The sequence below is a fragment of the Mustela putorius genome, unplaced genomic scaffold (genome assembly GCF_011764305.1).
Source record: "Mustela putorius furo isolate JIRA1106 unplaced genomic scaffold, ASM1176430v1.1 tig00003836_pilon_pilon_pilon, whole genome shotgun sequence".
NCBI classification, from domain to species: Eukaryota; Metazoa; Chordata; class Mammalia; order Carnivora; family Mustelidae; genus Mustela; species Mustela putorius.
This window is the reverse complement of record NW_025421989.1, coordinates 15,651,388-15,671,520: the sequence shown is the minus strand read 5'-3', so window position 1 is coordinate 15,671,520 and position 20,133 is coordinate 15,651,388. Positions and strand designations below refer to the sequence as shown.

The window sequence follows — 20,133 nt, the reverse complement described above, 5'->3', positions numbered from 1 at the left end:
GTCTTTCTCTCAAATAAATAAATAAAATCTTTAAATTAAAAAAAAATGTTAGATTCCCTTCAGTGACTTTGGCTGAATCTCTAATGGTTGCACTTCAGGATAATTTTCTGTTTGCTTTGTGTGCTTCCTTTCACTCTTAACATGGATGATAATGGGGAATGGGAGATACTGCCTGACCTTTAGTCACTACACATACAAGCCAGGCTTGCTTCTCTCTTCTCCCCAGACACAGCGGGGCAGGACTGAGAGTCTGGGCCTCCGGTGGTTGTGTAGCAACACAAGGAAACAGCAGACTTCCTCTGCCACTGCTCCCACTTGGGGTTCCCCAGAGTCCCAGGTGGAGGTTAGGGACTTCCCACACACCTGACAGCCTGTTAACCACATCATGTCAGCACTTCTGCTAGTGATGAGACCTGTTTGGCATTCTTGTGTGTGATCTTTGGAGAGGACGGATAGGTCTACCCTGCAGGGGAAAAACTGCATTTCCAAAGGAAAATCCTGCATTTGCCCTCCTGTTTCACTAGAAATCTTTGGCAGGGCTACTGACTACTTGGCACGTGGCTGTGTAGATTCTCCAGTCTTTTCTTGTTCTTGTCATGTTCTGTCTCTGTCAACCAGATAGAAGCCTCTGCAGGAATGGTTCATTCCATTGCAGCCCATTTTGCTTCTGTAGCTTATTGGAAATTGCTTGGGTTGCCTGCCAAGTCGTACCTCTCTGGGGCAGTTACTAGGATCTTATAAAAGACCTGTTGATTCCACACCTCCTTCCTTGCCCTGTCCTGGTTCCATGTCCTTATAGTTGCCATGATGTTGCTTTTTATAATTCCTCACATCTGTGTGAGTTAGCCCCAGAATTGAGCCAGGAGACTTACTGTCTGCCAGTACAGAAGTGGCCACCACAAACAGCCTGGCTTCTAGAGATCTTGAGGACTGCAAGGGCTCGAAGCTGGTCAGGCCTGTTCTGGGGAAGGGGATGTCCAGGGTCTGCTTGAGAAACTGACCTTGAGCTCATTTTCTCAGTAAAGGCTGCTTTTTCGTCTAGGTGGGTTCTTCTAATCCTTGCATGCCACACAGCTCCCAAGAATCAAACTTTTAGAATAAACTTTTGTCACTTGCTTCGGTTAGGACTGACAACACAATGTACTCACCCATTCTCCCATTGGGGGAGTATAGATTCCTGACTAGAGGCCCTGAGAAATGGGATTTGGTGAAGCCAACTCCATGTTCCTCATGCTAAACAGATAACCAGGAAAGGCCTCTTTCAAAGAGTAGCTTCATCTCATACTTATCAAACTCTTATTATTTGATACCTAACAAAACCCACTAGGCTGAGTGTAAAAAGGAAAAATTTCTAAACTCACCTAAGCCAGAACTTCACTAAACTGAGAGCTAGCTGATCTTAGAGGGCATTGTCTGGCATGGGGCTGTGGTGACTATGTGGCCTTCTGGCCAGGTGTCAACATCTGTTCGTAAAGAGAAAGAACTGCAGAGCCCTACTGAAAACCCCTTGGGGGCTTGTCACCACACTGTTTTCTCAAGAAGACATGTAGTAACAGCAGAGGAAAAGGCACAGCCAGCTCTCTCTGGCCAGAGATGGCTCTCTGGGTCATCAACAGTACCTAGGCTGGGCCTTCCTGGAGGCCTTTTATACTCCTTGACCAGCTCCATGAGTCACCTTGGTCTTGGTTCTTCTTCTCTGAGTTCATCCAGGCAGATCTAGGGCCAGAGCTAAAGGGTCAAGGGTGAGGTCCCCTCATTCTTTCCTTCCACTAAGCTGTACCCAATAGAGGACATTCTAAGGACAAGAATCTGCCTTGCCCTTTCCCCATCCTCTATTGATCATGTGATGATATTCAGGAGAGCAAGAATTTGGCAGGAATTTCCGAATGCAGTATGAGGCTCTAACATTTACTACTGTTCTACTGCGGCATGCGGCTCTAACATTTACTACTGTTCTTCTCGTGTGACTGAACTTTCTCGCATGTTCTCTCATCCTCAGTCTTTACTCTAACCAGTGGTTCTCACAGTGAGTTCTAGGACCAGCAGCATTCACATTGCCTGGGAACTTGTCAGAAATGCAAATTCTTAGCAGGTACCATCCCAGACCTGTGGAATCAGAAACTCTGCATGTGGGGTCTAGCAGTTGGTTTATTAACAAGCACTCCAGGGGATTCTGATGTGAACTCACTCAGATTTGAGAATCACTACTTTAAACTGTTCTGTTAATAACTTTCCTTTACGAGTTTGGATTCAGTTAGTATTGGTTAAGGACTTACTATGCTAGTCATTGTCTCATAGACTTGAGTGATCTGATGATACAGGTAATGTCATCCCCATTTTATTAAATATTTTATTTATTTATTTGAGAGAAAGAGAGTTTGCTTCTGAGCATGAACAGGCAGAGGGACAGAGGGAGAGGGAAAGGGAAATAATCTCAAGCAGACTCTACACTTAATACTGAGTGTGCAGCCTGATACAGGGCTCAATCCCATGACCCTGAGATCATGATGTTAGCCAAAGCCAAAACCAGGATCAGAGATTTAACCAACTGAGCCACCCAGGTGCCCTTTTCCCCATTCCATCAAATGAAGTAATAGAAAAATTCCCCTCCTGTCTCTGTCTCTGTCTCTCTCTCTCTCTCTCTCTCACACACACACACACAGAGTAATAGGGACTTATATAGGACTAACCTCTAACAAGAGTGAAGTTGACCTGTTTTGTTTTTAAGATTTTACTTACTTATCTGAGAGGGAGAGAGACAGAGAGAAAAGAGAGAGAGCGCGTGTGTGAACAAGCACGAGCAGGGGAGGGGCAGAGGGAGAGGGAGAAGCAGACTCCCTGCTAAGCAGGGAGCCCACTGTGGGGCTCGATCCCAGGACCTCCGATCATGACCTGAGCCAAAGCCAAGCACTTAACCAGCTGAGCCACCCAGGCACCCCTGGACCAGTTTTATTTTTGACATGTTTGAATCACCTCATTCTGATGATTTGGGTTCCCTAAGTTTCCTTACTGTAGAGCTCAGTTACCACCTATTTTTCATCATCTCTGCGTGACACAGAGTGATTGTGTCCTCATTCAGGGATAGCTTCATTTTCATAAGCCTGCTTATGATTCAAAGGAATGTATCTGGAACAGTGGAATTTGGAGCAGCTCAGCAGGTTGGAGGTAGATGGTAGAAGTTTTGTTCATTTGTTGTTTTTAAGGTAACTGAACAGTCTAGTGGCAAGTCTGGATTTGGGTGAGCATTCCCTTGTAATTATACCCCTATATAGCTGCTCAGTGTTAAGTTTGGCTGGCAAGTCTTGGTGTTATTTGTTGTCATTGGTCTCCTGATAAATGACTTTCTTGTGAGGTCCTTTAAGCATGTAGGAAATCTCCCATAACCCACTCAATACTGAATTCACTCTTAGGTAAAAGGTTTTAACACTTAAATTAGATCACTGGTTAAATATTTTATGTTAAATCCATATAATTGAAATACCTTTCAGCCCCTGTCTCAAGTGACTGTACTTCAAGTATTGAATAGTTAAAAAGTTCTAGTTCCTCCAAAGCACCAACTTTTCTTGGGTAGGCCCCGGGGGTTGGGTGTCAGAATTTAATGGGCCAGGGTCATGAGGACAGGACTTTGCTAGGAAATGCACACTCATGATTGTGGAGTCTCAGCCAAAAACTAGAGCAAATAAAAACCTGAGATTTACAGGAGAAAAAAAAATCCCCTTTCTACTCAGAGGTCCCTGGAGAGGCCATCTCTTAGCAAAGTGCTATTCAGAGAAAAATTATGCAGAGGAAGCCAAGATGTGGGTAATGCTCATCCCATTCCCCTGGTCTAGACAAAAGAGGTAGATGCAGATACCTCCTGAGTGACCTTTCTATGTTTCCTTTTTTTTTAAAGGTTTTATTTATTTATTTGACAGAGATCACAAGTAGGCAGAGAGGCAGGCAGAGAGAGAGGAGGAAGCAGGCTCCCCGCTGAGCAGAGAGCCCAATGCGGGGCTCGATCCCAGGACCCTGGGATCATGACCTGAGCCAAAGGCAGAGGCTTTAACCCACTGAGCCACCCAGGTGCCCCCCTTTCTGTGTTTCTTATAAGTGAAATAAAGGAGCAGTTCCCTGATTCTTAAGTTGTGAATCAACTTAATCAAATTAATTTTGCTTACTTTTTATTCACGCCATGAGAAAATATTTATCTTTTTGTTTTGGAGTTGGGCTAGGATGACCCCATTTCCTAGAGCACCTCGGGGCTGGGTTTTATGAAGTTTGGCAAAAGGGCATCATCATGTACTTGTTTACCTTGCTTCAGACCTTGTCTAGTAGAGGCAGGGAGAGGATTTGGTATTTGCAGTGTCATTGGGGTGGTGGGGAATGCAAAATTAGAACAGCTTCACTCCATTGCCAAGGAAGTATTTGCCAGCATTCAGACCCAACTTTATGAAAACAACAATTTGATTAACACAGGAGAGTGCTTTTAATAAATGCTCTGGTAAGGGAGAAGCCTGGTTTTTGCTCTTTTCTCCTCTGGCTGAAAACTGTTTAGTTCTTCCTCCCCTCCCCTTGAGAATGGATAGATCCTTTATTTTATGGCCAGGCAGTTCTCTACTCTTGTCTCTTAAATCTTGAAATATGTTGCATTTTTCCCAGAATACTATGCAGCAAGAAAATGTTACAATGTAGAAAAAATGGATTCCCCTTTAAGAAGTTCTAAGATGGGGTGCCTGGGTGGCTCAGTGGGTTAAAGCCTCTGCCTTTGGCTCAGGTCATGATCCCAGGGTCCTGGGATCGAGCCCCGCATCGGGCTCTCTGCTCAGCGGGGAGCCTGCTTCCCTCTCTCTCTCTGCCTGCCTCTCCGTCTACTTGTGATTTCTCTCTGTCAAATAAATAAATAAAATCTTTAAAAAAAAAATCCTTTAAAAAAAAAAAAGAAAAAAAAAGTTCTAAGATGAAAATGAGGCCTGGTAAAATAGATCTCAAAGCCATTTATTACCCCCAAAATTTGTGCTTAGGGCTATATAAATTCAAGTTATAGTTTAATTTAAATTTTTTCAAATCTCAAAGGCTTCATGCCTTTCTACTAGAGAGAATGCCCTTGGTTCCAGAGCACAATTCCAGTTCTAGTCAATGAAGCAAAATGGTACTTGAGACAGGCCTGAAGGAGTTAATGCTTGTCTGGCATTATTCTTAAACAAATCAAGGCCTGGCTGCTGCAGCAGCCTATTCCCTGGGGCTGGGAGCCAGCACTAGCTTCATTGTTTACTCTCCACCCACTAAGATCTCGCTAGTGTGGTGGAGAGCACGTGGGCCTGGGTTTTGGATGCCGAGCCCTGAGAGCCTCATTTGGTGACTCAGCCTGAGCCCTGAAGCACGGCAGCACAGCGGGGCTGGGTGGTTATGTGGCTCTCCCTTGCGTGAACTGGGCAGGAGCGGCTGGAGGCGATGATGCGCCGGTCCCTGGAGCGCACGCAGCAACTGGAGCTAAAGAAGAAATGCTCGTGGGGAGCTTCACTGGCCAACGGGCCTGGAGGTCGTGATGGTGAGTATAGGGCTGTCCCTGCATTGCAGGGCCCATGTGGGAGATCATGGGCACAGGCTGGCGTCCGTTAGATCTGGGCCAGGCTTTGTAGTCATCTGCAGGCACCTTTTTCAGATGTGATGCCGAGCTTCCTGTGTATGCATTTCTCATGAAGGGAGTCTGTGCTTGCTTTTTGCTAGCAAATAGCAGTTAATACAGTAACTGGGCTTTAAGGAAAAGCAAAAGAAAAGGGAAGGGAATGAATGCAGAGCCTGGTTAACCAGATATACCTGGCAAGCCTAGTATTAGTCTGATTTCAGGGAAGGTCAAATGGCAGTAGACTAAGGTCACTGCTGTACTGCGGCCTGGAAAGGCTAAGTAGCAGTTACCCTCCCAAAGGGGCTAGCGGTTTTCCCTCCTCATTATTCATTTTTGTTGCTCTTTCAATTTTGTTTCAAGGTGACTTGTTTATTTCATTTTCCAGATCATACTCATCTTTAAATTTTCAAGTGTTTAATGTGCAGACTGCTACTAGTCTCTGGGTGGCCTTTCTCTTATGTCAATGTCTTCTTTTCTGTGATCTTATCATTCTGTTACACAGGAGTTGTATACTTAGCTTTCTGAGAACAGATGGGTTCTGTCTGTAGTACAGTTGTTTGACTTTGCTGTATTGTGCTTTTAACCTTTTGTCAATGAATATACTTTATTATTTTTTTTCTTTTTGCTTTTTGGGAAGTCTGTAACCCATTTCAGTTACTTTTTCTAATTTCCTAATTAGAAACTAAAGTCAACCAGAAATTGGGACTTTTTTCTTTTACCTCTCTTTGCTCTGATTTTTTGCTGTGTAGGTGAATCAGAAAATACCCCACCCCCTCCTCTAGGTTTAGCAGCCAGCACCCTCCCTCCGGACCCAGGGACCACTGTCACCGCTGCCGAGTCCTCCAACGGTATATCTGAGCTTCACCGTGCCATGGCGTTTTGTGACGACTGTTCTAATCATTCGCCTCCATCACTGTGTCTGTCTCAAACGCTTTTACAATTGATTTCTTAGACTGACCTCTTAGAACTTTTTTTCTAGAAATGTGAATGATGTGCCCATATTTCTTTGTTCCTCTGTCATCATGGAGCTGTGCATGCCTTACCCCTTAGTGCCCTGGAGACATTTCATCTTTAACTCACTACCTTTTGCCTTGAAAATTTTGTCAGTGTTTAACTTTTGTGCATTTAGATCTTTAACACTCTCATTAATTATTGGTTTTAGGCATTATGTAGTAGGGTGTTTGACTCACTTCTGATTACCAAAACCTGTACTCTTACAGAGTTCTGAGTCTTAATGTGCTGGATTCCCAGAAGAGGTGTTTGAGACAGAGTGGTAGGGAGTTTATCAGTACTAACACTGGGAATCCAAACAAGGAGATATGTTTGCTTTGTTTTTTATTTCGTCTCTCTAATGGGCTCTTTGTTTTTGGATTCAGGCCTGGGAAATTCTTAGGGTCTAGAACAAGAACAGAATTAGTAAAACTTTTCTCTCAGTTAATAAAGACTTTAAAAAATTCAATTTATCTTTGGCTGGCAAAGAAAAAACAAGATGTAAAAGGGATGTTACCAGCAGTACAGGTCAAATTATAGCTGTAGGAATAAATACTTTTGGTTTCCAGCATTCCTTTAACAAAGAAAAATCCTTACTGGTGTTGCTGAGTAGCAGAGAATTTGCACCATGGACCAGATTGAATTTAGTGTGGCGTTGGTCTTCTCCTAAAAGAGAGGGGCAGTAGGTAGAGTTGATAATCACCCCTTGGGAATCCACCTAGGGCTTAGGGCCAGGCTGAGGCAACCAAGTACTTGACTTGGGCATACAGTTTAAGGGAACACCTTATCAAGATGAAATAATATTTGGATAAATCAAAATTAATGCAGAACAATCCATGATGAACAAAATACCAAATTTCTAAAGACAAGTACCATACTGAGCCAGCCATTTTGGAGCATGAGACAAAAGGGTAGAATGTGTACCCCTTTACGCATAGTTTCACATAATTTCTACTGATTTTTTTTTCATTAAATTAGTTGAAAAAATGCTGAAAAATTAAGTAGATATGTTAAAACTTACATTGTTTTAAATTTAAATGTTTTATTTAGACCAAAATAGAATTTATTATAATTTCACTTCAGCTTAAGATAATTGAAACTTATTTAAGATTGCCACTTGGTCAGGACATATTGTAAAACACAGCAAATTTCTCATTCAGAAACAAGATGAGAGGGATAGATTTTGAGTATTATTAGTGATGAGTTTGCTTCCTTTAAAGCCAAGGGTGTACATCTTTCCTTTTGCTTCCGGCTCTGATATGGCTTGACAGGGCATTATCAGCACCTCTTCATTTGTTATAATGGTTTGATTTAGAAACCAGTCTAAAACAATGGCTGGAAGTAAAGAATACCAAACACAGGACCACATGTTAAAATCCTAACCAATAGTAGTCGCAGCATTAGAAAAAGGGCTATTGTAATCCCATTTCTTGAGAGGAGAAAGAGGCAACTGTTAAAGGTTGTTCTGCCTTTTTCTTTTTTTTAAAAAAAAGAGGTTGTTCTGCTTTAAATACAGCTATATGCATTAAATACAGTAATATGCATTCCATATTACTTCTCCACCCTAAGCCTGTAGATAATCTTCAGAGAAAGTCTGCTTTCAGCTCATACAGTCTCAGACCATAGAACATTTTCCAGTGGTGATTTGTCTCTGGCTCCGGATTGGTTTTGTTTTTGTGTAGTCTGAATATGCTTGAAAGTCCCTGGACACAGGAAATGATTTGCCAGTGGGATTAGCATGGCTTTAGTTGAACAGTTGAGTGAGGTTGAATATTTGAAATTGAAGAGAAGATCTTGCTTCACACTGGTGGCTGCGGTGGCCTGGGCATTTCCAGATCGGCTAAGGGCATCACAGGGTGATGGAAGCCAGACGCTGTGCCACAGGAGTATAGGAGGCGTGTGGATGAGGACAGGAAGAACACTTTGGGATATGTGTTTCTCAGTCTACAGTGGTGTGAATACCAATATCTTTAATGCATTTCTCTGCAGCATGTGACAAACTTTCAACATCAACCATGAATTTGCCAAAGCAGACGGAGCCTCCCATGAGTAAGCGCCTGTCTTCATCCACCGTGGCAATATCCTATTCCCCAGACCGAGGCAAGTGAACGTGTAGACCTGGTCTCTGTGGTTTTCTTCTTTCTGGTGTGAGCATCTTAACTTCAGTCTTCGTGAGAGCCCCTCTTGAGCCTTCTGCAAATGCCTCCATTATTGGCATTCAGCCTTGTGGTCTGAATGTGGGAGCTCCCAGGGCCTCACTTAACTGGACTTTGGCAAGTGGCATCGGCTCTGCCAGTTTGTTGCTGAGTAGGTACAGGAAGTAATGATATTCTTTGTTTAGCAAGAAACAGCAGAAGTGATCATGCAGAGATAGGTGGAAAACTTAGATGATGAAAAAAAAATGGGACTCTGCTATGATCTGAGGTTTGTAGGCCTGCCCATTTCTGTTTTGAAAACTGAAGTTCAGAGCTAATACGAAGCCTTTAAAATAAGGTGAAAAGGATGGGTGGCCTGTTCCAGCACTCATTTTGAGGTGGAGGATGATATGTATAGGACATGTGCCGGTTCCAGAATAGATTTAAATCTACTCGTGTTCTGATGGAGGCTCAGATGAGTTACTAAAAGTATGAATTTATACCTTTCAGAGAATGTGGGTTAAGGAAGAGAGGGAAACTCTCCATGCATTAAATGTGTATTTTAAAACAACACTGGAGAAGTGTCAGCTGCCAGTGAACTATTTAACAGGTCAGGCATTACCAAGGGGCAAGCAGGAGAGTGTTTGTGACTTTGAAAAGGCCAGAGTGCCTTTCTGGTTGTTTCTCACTGGCACTGACCTTGGCCTGTCATTTATGTCAGAGACCCCGTGTCAGTGTTGCTCATCTCTGATGCAGTTCATGGTTGAACTGAATGCAAGAAACCTTGAATTAATTGAGAGCTAAATGAGAAAACATCTACTTGCTTTTAATTCTATATGGCTTTTCCATAGTGAGTACATTCCTTATGTTTTCATTAATTCACATGGTTATAAATTGAAGTTAAATTTATATTTGCATTGATTACTACATAAAGATACCAGTATGTTATTACATATTGTTGACAACTGAATTATCTGCTTATGGATTATAAATTGAGAAATTTTAATTCCCAAACAATTTACTGGCTAATGGGTACCCAAGAAATTCAAAGTAATGGAAAAGTTAATCCATTACCATATAATACATTCCAAAACCATCAAAATGACATTTCAGTTGCTGTATTTTAGATTGTGATTACTGCTACTTCCATTAAAGCCGATAATTCGTTGGCTATTTTTGTTTTTCTGGTTCTGATTTAATTTTTGCCCTTATGTACGTGGAAAAAGTATGAACAGATGCATATTTATACATTAACAAAATCATTGTATAATGAAATGTTTTTTAACAGAGGACCCTAAAGTGTTTCATAGGAATAATCTTTTTTCAATGTTAGATCTACTTGGTGAGTAAATGGTTTCTTGAGTCCATATTACATCTTGGGAAATGGGCTAATTCTTGTCAAATGAAACAGATAATATTGTGATACTGTAAGAGCACATTGAATGAATTCTGGCACCCCAAAGAATTAACGCACTCTCACAAACCCCAAATGACATATCATTTGTTTTATTTTATTATGACAAACTCCAAAGCCATCCCTTGCTAGAATATTTTTATTTTCCACTTTCATTCCGCCACCCAAAAGTTAATTTGCTTCATACACTGTGTTGTTTTAAACATTTTATTTTGTTTTAATTTTGCTTTTTAAAATTTTCATTTGATTCCATCCCCCAGCTCATCGTACAAACCTTAGTCCCATGGAAACCTTTCTTGTTATGCGACTCTTGACACCTACACAGGCTTCTTTAGCCAGAAGCAGAAGTGCACTCATGCTCTCTGAGCAGGCCAGTGACTCAGGTAAAAGAGGCCAAGCTGGTGACGCTGAGGAAAATACCCAATGTGGTGTTGGTTGACGTACAAGTTATTCCTGAATTTTTGTATTTTGTTTCCCATTGGCTGACTTTGTGATAGTCTTCAGTGGTTAATAACATTTTCTACCCACAAGTGTTTTGCTGTTACTATGTTTTTTTTTCTTTTCAGTGTCACAGAGGTGAGTAAATTATTTTTGATTGAGGGCATGTGGATTAGGAAAAGGAATCTATTTCATGAGCTGTGAAGGTCAGTAGACTTTCTTAAAGAGATGATTTGGCAAAGTTGCCTATAAACCACAGTCTCTGGGGTCCCATAGCCAGATTTACCACTTACCAGTTCTGAACACTTTGGGTAAACTAATTAACCTCTCTAAGCCTCAGTTTCCTTTTTTAAGATGTATTTATTTGAGAGAGAGAACACAAATACAAGTGTGTGCTTGCAGGGAGGGCGAGAGGGAGAGAGAGAATCCTGCGCAAACTCCCTGCTGAGTGTAGAACCCAACTTGGTGTTTGATCCCATGACCCTGAGATACATGGCCTGAGCCAAAATCAAGAGTTGGACACTTAACCAACAGAGCCACCCAGGTGCCCCTAAAGCCTCAGTTTCCTTATCTATAAAATTGAAATACTTTAAATTGTCATGAGGATTAAATGAGATAGGATAATGACTGGCACAGTAAGGGCTCAACAGATATGTAGAGTCTTGCTACTCAGGGGGGATCAAATTGTCATGGCAAGATTAATGAGGGCTGACATTCTCTGTTTGCAGATTAGCAACACTGTGTCCATATTAAAGCAGATCTGGTCTTAGTCCCCAAGATAGTGTGTTCACTAGATGACATAAATGACATATAATCCTCTACCTACTTCTGACTAGTTTTCAGAAACAGCCTGCTAGCCTGAGTGGTTGTGGTGTTTCCACGAAGATACACAGATGGCCAATAAACACAGGACAAGATGCTCAACATTGTTAATCATTAGGGAAATGTATATGAAAACCTCAATGAGATAGAACTTCCCACTTACTAGAATGGCTAAAATTCAAGGAAAACGATAAGTGTTGGCAAAGATGTGGAGAAATTATAACCCTCATACGTTGCTGGTGAGAATGTAAAATGATGTACTCACTTTGGAAAACAGCTTGGCAAGTTCCTCAAAAGGTTAAACATGGAGTTACCATGTGACCCAGCAATTGCACTCTTACATATAGAACCAATAAAATTGAAAACCCACAAAAACTTAGTTCTTAGCAGCATTAGCCACAAAGTGGAAACAACCCAAATGTTCTTTAATAGACAAATGGATAAACAAAATGTGGTCTGTCCACAAAGTGGATTATTACTCAGATATGAAGAAGGATGGATTACTGATACATGCTACACATGTATCAGTAGCACTTTCCCTCAGCAATGAGTTGTCACATGTATGAAGTATTGCCTACCAAGGAAGCTTATTAGAGACTCAGTGCCCAGACTTATTTATTTATTTATAAGGTTTTATTTATCCATTTGACAGACAGAGATCACAAGTAGGCAGAGAGAGAGAAGGGGAAGCAGGCTCCCCGCTGAGTAGAGAGCCCGATGTGGGGCTCAATCCCAGGACCCTGAGACCACGACCTGAGCCAAAGACAGAGGCTTAACCCACTGAGCCACCCAGGTGCCCCAGTGCCCAGACCTTTTACTGGAGGCTGGTCACATTGGTACCCCATGCCAGGTACATATGCAAATTCCAGACTCTCAGAAAGAAAGCAGGTGTTGAGCATAAATCATGTTGTTTATACAAACAACATGTTTATACAAAGCTTAGGCACAGTGAGCCACTCTTACAGTTAGTGGTGGGAGCTCTCCATAAAAACAAGTTCCCTGATGCCAGGGCCAACCTTGTAAGCTGGCCTTTCCAAGGACAGCAGTCACGCCATCTATGTTGTTCTTTTCTTTTCGTTTTAAGGATTTTATTTATTTATTTGAGAGAGAGTGTGCAAAAGCAAACACCAGCAGAGGGAGAGGGAGAAGCAGACTCCCTGCTGAGCGTGGAGTCTGACTTGGGGCTCAGTCCCAGGACTCCGAGATCCATGACCGGAGCTGAAGTTAGACGCTCAACCAACTGAGCCACCCAGGTGCCCCTTCTGTTTTCTTTTCTGCATGGTCCATCCCCTTGGTCTTTGGCATCTTCACAGCAGAATTATCATCAGCAGGGTTTCACGTAGCAGGTTGAGGCCAATCTACAGTATTGACCTCACTTACATTCTTTAGGGTTTCTGGACTTAGCCCGTTAAAACACAGACCATTAGCTGTAAAGATCTGTCTCAGAAAGCCAGGTAGCTTCCTTCATGACTTTGTGTATGGAAATTTTCTTTTCTTTTTTTTTTTTTTTTTTTAACCTGGCCCAAGGCATCAGTTCAGCCCAGCACAATCTGGTCAGTAAGATGAAGCTGCCCCCAAGCCTGCCAGGGCTGAGGCAGTGTCACAATAGTCGGAACATACACCCAGGGAGTGATCCCTGAGGACACACATGCCCCCTGGAAACAGTTTCCACTATTCCAAAACCCTGAGAAGGACATATATTGGTCACACAGTACAGGCTAACAGGGCCCCCACTGTGTCTTTCCTCACATGGTTCCTCCCACCACAGAGGTCTCAGTCTGTCCTGAGGAATTCAGTTCAGTCCTTGCTTTCAGAGGGACTGCTTGAGGTGGTCAGTCCCAAACAGTTCCGTCGACAACTTGAGTTCTTTACTTGAGGCGTGCTGATGGCATATGGAGGTGGTCTTTAGAGACTGTGCAGGAACTGGCCTGCCCTGCAGCTCCAAGTCACGTTCTCATCTGTGACCTGGGATCCGCAGTCCATGGGAATCTGAAGTGCTCACAGCACCGGGCACAGGCAGCACAGTTTTTCTTCAGGAAGAGAGCAGAGTTCCCAGGAACAGTTCTGGAAAACAAAGATCCTGAATGTTCTTCCTGTCCCCTGCACCAGTTCAGGTGCTAGGTTTTGTTTTGTTTTTGGTTTTGTTTTCATTATCAGTGTGCCCATTCAGTAATCAAGACTTTACATTTTCTCAATTATCCTCTACTTTTAAAATGACCATTCATAAGGAAAGGCTGAAAGCAAGAAGGACAAGAGCCTTTTTACAAAAAAAAAAATTAACAAAATCCTGAATTTTCAAGAAAATCTCAGGGTAGGTTTGCATCAGCTGCCATCTTTCTAGTCCCATTCATTTATCCAGTGAACAGCCTAGGAAAAAAGTGATCCCTCTCTGGGGACAGGGGCATTGCCTTCCTGAGGTGTGTGTAGCAGGAGAAAGATAGGGGTAGTAGAGTCAGGCTCCTAGTCCATTGTTACAAACTGCAGCCAACCCTGCAAGTCAGATACCAGACATCTTGTCTGCAGATGTTGAGTCTAATCATCAGGGGTAGGTGAAGGAGTTATACTCCCTGTGAGTACCCTGTCCTAGCTCACAGCTGTGGCAGGAATCACAGGTTAGGGATGTAATTAGACTCTGCATCAGAAATTAAGAGCTGACTAGCAGCTCCATGTCAGATGGTCCCATCAGGGAACGAGCTCTTTCCTGTGAGCATTTTTCTGTGACTCAGACAGTGCAACCAGTATCAATGATCGTTTCATGGGTCACGGCCCCATGGAGGGGTGTTCTGTATCTGTAATATACCCGTGTGGTTTTTTTTGTTTTTTTTTTGTTTGTTTGTTTTTTTAAAGATTTTCTTTACTCATTTGACAGACAGAGGTCACAAATAGGCAGAGAGGCAGGCAGAGAGAGAGGAAGGGAAGCAGACTCCCCGCTGATCAGAGAGCCAGACGTGGGGCTCGATCCCAGGACCCTGGGATCATGACCTGGGCCGAAGGCAGCGGCTTTAACCCACTGAGCCACCCAGGTGCCCCTACCCGTGTTTATTTTTTAAAACTCCAAACGTATCTCTATCTGGAAATTGCCTCTTTTCATGTCTCCCTTTTTGCAGAGACTCCGTTGTGCAAAAGTCATAGCAAAAAGCATCAGGTATGGAGGGTTCTGGTTCCAGTACTTAAGAGTTTTAAATTCCTGCCAAATCAGTGATGGCACAAAACAAGGAGGTTGTGTCCCACTCCCACTTGGAGGAGAAAACAAAAACCAAAGACATTGCCTGGGGTGTATTTTTCCCCTCACTTTAGCCAGCATGGCCAAAACCAACCAGGGGATCCAACAAGCCAGCTCTTGGAGTTGGATGGGCTCTCTTCAAATACCGTAGGTATTTTACCTCTTGCAACAGATGGCAGCTCAGTTGCTGTTTGATGCGGTGGCTGACTCTATAGCCAGCAGGCACCAGAAGGTCATCCTTCTCCATCCTTTAGCCTTTCTTTTTCAAACACTGCTTTTACCATTTTTCTGTGAAGCAGAGTCATTCTTACAGTTCCTGCTTCTGGCACCAGTTGTATCAAGGGTCCCCAGGACCAGCCCCAGGTTTGGTGATTGGCTGGGAGCACTCAGAAGACTGAGCATACGGTGGCACTCACAGCTGTGACGTGTTAGAGTGGAAGCCTCACGGCACATCCACAGAGGGAATTGGCAGGCAGGTGATGCCCAGAGGACACCAGATGCAAGTTTCCCAGAGTCCTCTCCCAGTGGAGTCGCACAGGACGTGCTTAATTCCTCCTGCAACGCACTGTGATAACACATGTGAAATGTTGCCAACCAGGAAAGCTCGTTAGAGACTCAGTGGCGGGGGTTTATTAAGGGCTGGTCACGCAGGCACCCTCGGCCAGTTACATGCCCAAATTCCAAACCCTGAAGGAACGAGGATAAGTGAAGTGCTACTCGTCAGTTAATGGCAAGAACCCTTCCGATATCTAAGTTCTTAGGGGCTGACCAAGGGTCAGCCTTGTAAGCAGGCTTTTCTAGGACAGTTTTCAGGGCTGCAATATTAACTATCCCCTGCACAAGGGAATTGACTTTCAGAGAGGTTGAGTAGCCTGCCCGAGGTGATCCGGCTATTTGGTGACAGTGTCAGTTCTGTCTGGCTCCAAAGCCCAGACTTTGAACTCCTGAAATGAACTGGACTTTTGAGCATGGCGTATGGCAGTCTTTCCAGATAGTGTCTACTCTGCACATACTAGAAAAAGTATGGTGGTATTTAGAGAATGTGGATTGCCCATGTTATGTTTTAACAGAAATATGTTCTTCCCGATTCCCTTCTCCCTCTACTTTTTCCATCTGTGCTCCCTTGTCTCTTTGGCTATGATATTGTAACTCTCTAGTATCCCATGCCTGTCCTCGTGTAGCTCCTGCTGGCGCTCTTAAATCTTCTTACAAGTCTTCTCCTACTCGGAGTGCTGAGAGGAAGAAGACTCCATCTACATCTGGTGCAGGAGATTCTGGGAAAGGAGCCCCTGCAGGAGCAGAGGCCTCTCCGGTAAGTTTAAACTCTCACCCCTTGTGATGGGTTTATTTGATAGTATGACTACTCCTTGTGCTTGACCGGGGGTCTTTGTTTCCATCAGTCTCCAGAGACTGCCCAGCTGGTGGATTTGGTTTAAAAATTCACTCATCCTTTGAAAATCATTTAACTTTTTGCATCTTCCTAAGTCTGAGTAGATTCCTAAAGACCTTGTCCTTGGGGACAGAAACCAAAAGGAATATTCTTGGTGTCTTCTTTCTGCTTTTAAGGATGCCAGTCTCTTCCCTACAGGCAACTAGAATTAAGGTTCTAAGTCAGACTTCAATCCATAACAATGGCCTTTAAACATTTTTGACATCATATAGATACCACCAGTAAAACAAATATTGAATGGGTACTCCCAATTATGTGTATTTATTTAGAAATTATACACAACATGCTACTTTTGTTAGTTATCACTTGCTACATAATAAATCACCCCATACCTTAGCTGCTTAAAACAAATGTTTATTAACACACTGGTTCTTTGGGTCAGAAGTTGAGGATGGCTTAGCTGGGTAGTTCTGGTTCAGGGTCTCTCATGAGGCTGTGGTCAGGATGATGGCCAGAGCTATAGTCGTAAGAAAGCATGGCTGGGGCTCTTCCAGAATGGCTCGCTCACATGACTCCTGGCCTCAGTTCCTTATTATGTAGACCTCTCCAGAGCTGCTTGAATGTCCAAATGACTTGGCAGCTAGCATCATCCAGAGTGAGAGATCCAAGGATGGGTGCAAGCAGCAGGGGAAAGCTGCAGCACCTTTTATGCTCTAATATTACATGTTACATACCATCATTCTGCTGTATGTTGTTCCTTAAAAATAGGTCACTAAGACCAACCCACACTCAAAGGGAAGGGGGGAGAATCAAATGATATGTGGGCTTGTTTTAAGACTGCCACACTGCTGTACTATTGGACTTTCATTTTATAACACCGTTTGTATTTTTTTAAGATTTTATTTATTTGACAGAGACACAGTGAGAGAGGGAACACAAACGGGGAGTGGGAGAGGGAGAAGCAGGTTTCCTGCTGAGCAGGAGCCCAATGCGGGGCTTGATCCCAGGACCCTGAGATCATGACCCGATCTAAAGGAAGATGCCCAACAATTGAGCCACCCAGGAGCCCCAACACCATATGTATTTTTAAAATCTGTTGTGGCCCTGAGGTTCTTAAATGAGAAGTGAATGTGTCAGACCCCGTTGGGTTTTACTATAGGATCAGTTACTGTGGAAGGGGGCTAAGGTATATGTGTGCATGGGGCAGGGGCAGAGGAAGGTTTGTTGTGGAAAAGTGCAATAGGGAGAGAAGGAAAAGTGCAGTAGGCTCGACGCTTGTGGAGCCCTCACCGCGTGCCGCATACAGAGGCTGGGCCTCCTGCCTCTTGCGGAGGGAGGCCATGGGGATGATGTACAGGGACAGGGGGTCCCTATGGGGCTGCAGTCCCTGTTACCTCACGTACACTGTTAAAGAGTCCACAGCTCACTGTTTTGGTTAACCACATTTACACCCACCTGTAGTTTTTTTGAGTGATTATGTATTTTTGAACTCTTCCCAGTTTTTTTTTTTTTTTAAGTTTTTTTTTTTTTTTTTAAATTCCAGTATGGGCATACAGTGTTATATCACTTTCAGGTATACAGTTTAGTGAATCAGCAATTCTGTGCATTACTCCGTTCTCATCACGATGCATGTACTCTTAGTCCCCTTCACTTCTCAGACCCATCTCCTCCCCTCTCTAGCAACCACCAGTTTGTTCTCTGTTAGAGAGTCTGGTTTTTTTTTTAATCTCTTGCTTTCTTTGTTCATTTATATTTCTTAAATTCCACTTATGAATGAAATCATACAGCATTTGTCTTTCTCTGACTTATTTCACTTAGCATAATAATCTCTAGATCTGTCCATGTTGTTGAATATGGCAAGATTTCATTCTTTTTTATGGCTGATATTCCATTGTATATATATACACCACATTTTGTTTTTGACATTTATGCCACATACTCTTTATTCATTCATTTATCAGTGAACATTTGGGCTGCTTACATAATTTGGCTGTTGTAAATAATCTGCAATAAACATAGGGGTGCATATATCCCTTTGAATTAGTGTTTTCATATCCTTTGGGTAAATACCCAGTAGTGTGATTGCTGGATCATAGGGTAGGTCTATTTTTAACTTCTTGAGGAATCTCCATACTGTTTTCCGCAGGGGATGTACCAGTTTGCATTCCCACCAACAGTGCATGAGGTTTCCTTTTCCTCCACATCCTTGCTGACACTTTTTGTTTCTTGTGTTTTTGATTTTAGCCATTCTGACAGATGTGAGAGGTGATAGCTCATGATAGTTTTGATTTGCATTTCCCTGATGATGAGTGATGTAGTTTCTCTATGTCCAGAATCATAGTATGGTTCTGTTGTTAGTGTTTTGCAAGATAGCAAAGAGTAGGAAATCTTTGCATTTTGGGGCTGAAGTGTTTTGTTTTTAATTTGGATGACTTCAATATTGACCACCAAATTGATGACCTCACGGTGTTTTCCTGCAAAAGGTTCCCATTGTGGGAAGCACTGTAATTTCATATGGGCCCTTCTGGAAGAAAGCTGTGCATCATTTCTATCTGGGTTTTTTTATTTTTTATTTTTTTAAAGATTTTATTTATTTATTTGAGAGAAAGACAGTGAGAGAGAACATGAGAGGCGAGAAGGTCAGAGGGAGAAGCAGACTCCCCATGGAGCTGGGAGCCCGATGCAGGACTCGATCCCAGGACTCCAGGACTGTGACCTGAGCTGAAGGCAGTTGCTCAACCAACTGAGCCACCCAGGCGCCCTGGTTTTTTTTTTTTTTTTAAAGAAATTGTAGAAATATTGCCAGTGAGGGGCCATGGCTGACCTATTCTGTGTCCCCTTCAGACAGAGAAGATGAAGAGGAGTCCTCGAACAACTTCTGTTCCCAGTGTGGGCCTTGGGTCTCCTTTGAGAAGATGTGAGATTCCGGGAGGCATTTCTAAGAGGTCATCTTCTCCAGTGACATCCAGGTAAGCGTTTTTTTTGCTTTGCCACAGTCAGACAGTGCAAGTGATTTGGTGGGGCTCTGTACAGTGCAGTGTGTGCTTCCTACTGCCACATGAATCGTGGGCAGCCCTAAGAGGCAAGCAGGAAGAATGCTAGACTTTGAGTTACCTCAGGTACTGTCTGTGTATCTTTTGGATAAATGGTGGGCTCTTCAGGGGTTTGTTGCCAGGGAAGTATGGAACACTGATTTGCTGAGATGATCCATTCAACATTTTCTCTTTCGGTCCATCAGTTCCATTCTGCTCTTCTAGCATTCTCCTTCACCTGCATCTGGAGTGAAGTGATTGCATTGTGCTTGGGTGCTCAAGCTCATGTACGTGGGCACTCACTCTCTCCCTCCCTCATCTGTCTCTCCAACAGAGCGGCAGTAATAAGTTGTCAGTCACCACTGGCAGTATGATGTTGTTGTTGTTGTTTTTAAATGAAGCCATTATACTTTTTCGTTAAGCATTGGGTAAACTCTCCAGTGAGTTAATGGAATGACCTTTCTTTTTTGAGCCCTATGCATGCCCCTCACTGGCAATGCAGGTAGGAAAAATAGTAAACTCTAACACAGCTGGACTTGTTGTGTACTGTCAAAACTACCAGAATCATTCTCTCCTTAAGAAGTGCCCTGGGGCTGGGGCGCCTGGGTGGCTCAGTGGGTTGAGGCCTCTGCCTTCAGCTCAGGTCATGATCCCAGGGTCCTGGGATCGAGCCCCACATCGGGCTCTCTGCTCTGCAGGGAGCCTGCTTCCTTCTCTCTCTCTCTCTGCCTGCCTCTCTGCCTACTTGAGATCTCTGTCTCTCAAATAAATAAATAAATAAAATCTTAAAAAAAAAAAAAGAAGTGCCCTGGGGACAGGAAATTGTTCCAGTACCTCTAAATCAGAATTACAAAGTTGAGAGGTCTAAGGAGAAGCAAATATTTCTTGATTTTGAGACATTCAAAAAGAAAGATAATTTCTTCCCAGGTAAAAATTAATGGATGAACCACAATGGGTATGAACCAGGTCTGAGAAATGTGGAAAGTCAGGTAGACTGTGAGTTCTGAAAATTCAGGCAACCTCTACGGCAGTGAAGAAGAATGGATCGCACCTGCCCACAACCAGTGGGTGGGTGGATCTCAGG

General features: G+C 43.2%; 1 protein-coding gene across 20 annotated transcripts in view; it reads left to right on the top strand.

Annotated features, from left to right (window-relative positions):
• The window catches only part of MAP7D2 (MAP7 domain containing 2), a 97,070-nt gene that overhangs the window by 55,565 nt on the left and 21,372 nt on the right, over window positions 1-20,133 (top strand). For 6 of the 20 annotated variants that reach the window (XM_045089374.1, XM_045089372.1, XM_004758956.3 and 3 more), the window contains exons 4-9: window positions 5,416-5,527; window positions 6,355-6,453; window positions 8,585-8,695; window positions 10,405-10,527; window positions 15,785-15,939; window positions 18,862-18,986. In XM_045089374.1, the coding sequence (XP_044945309.1) occupies window positions 5,416-5,527; window positions 6,355-6,453; window positions 8,585-8,695; window positions 10,405-10,527; window positions 15,785-15,939; window positions 18,862-18,986 (725 nt within the window). The remainder of the gene's footprint in view (window positions 1-5,415; window positions 5,528-6,354; window positions 6,454-8,584; window positions 8,696-10,404; window positions 10,528-15,784; window positions 15,940-18,861; window positions 18,987-20,133) is intronic. The other 14 variants (XM_045089379.1, XM_045089387.1, XM_045089378.1 and 11 more) reach the window with 8 other exon arrangements.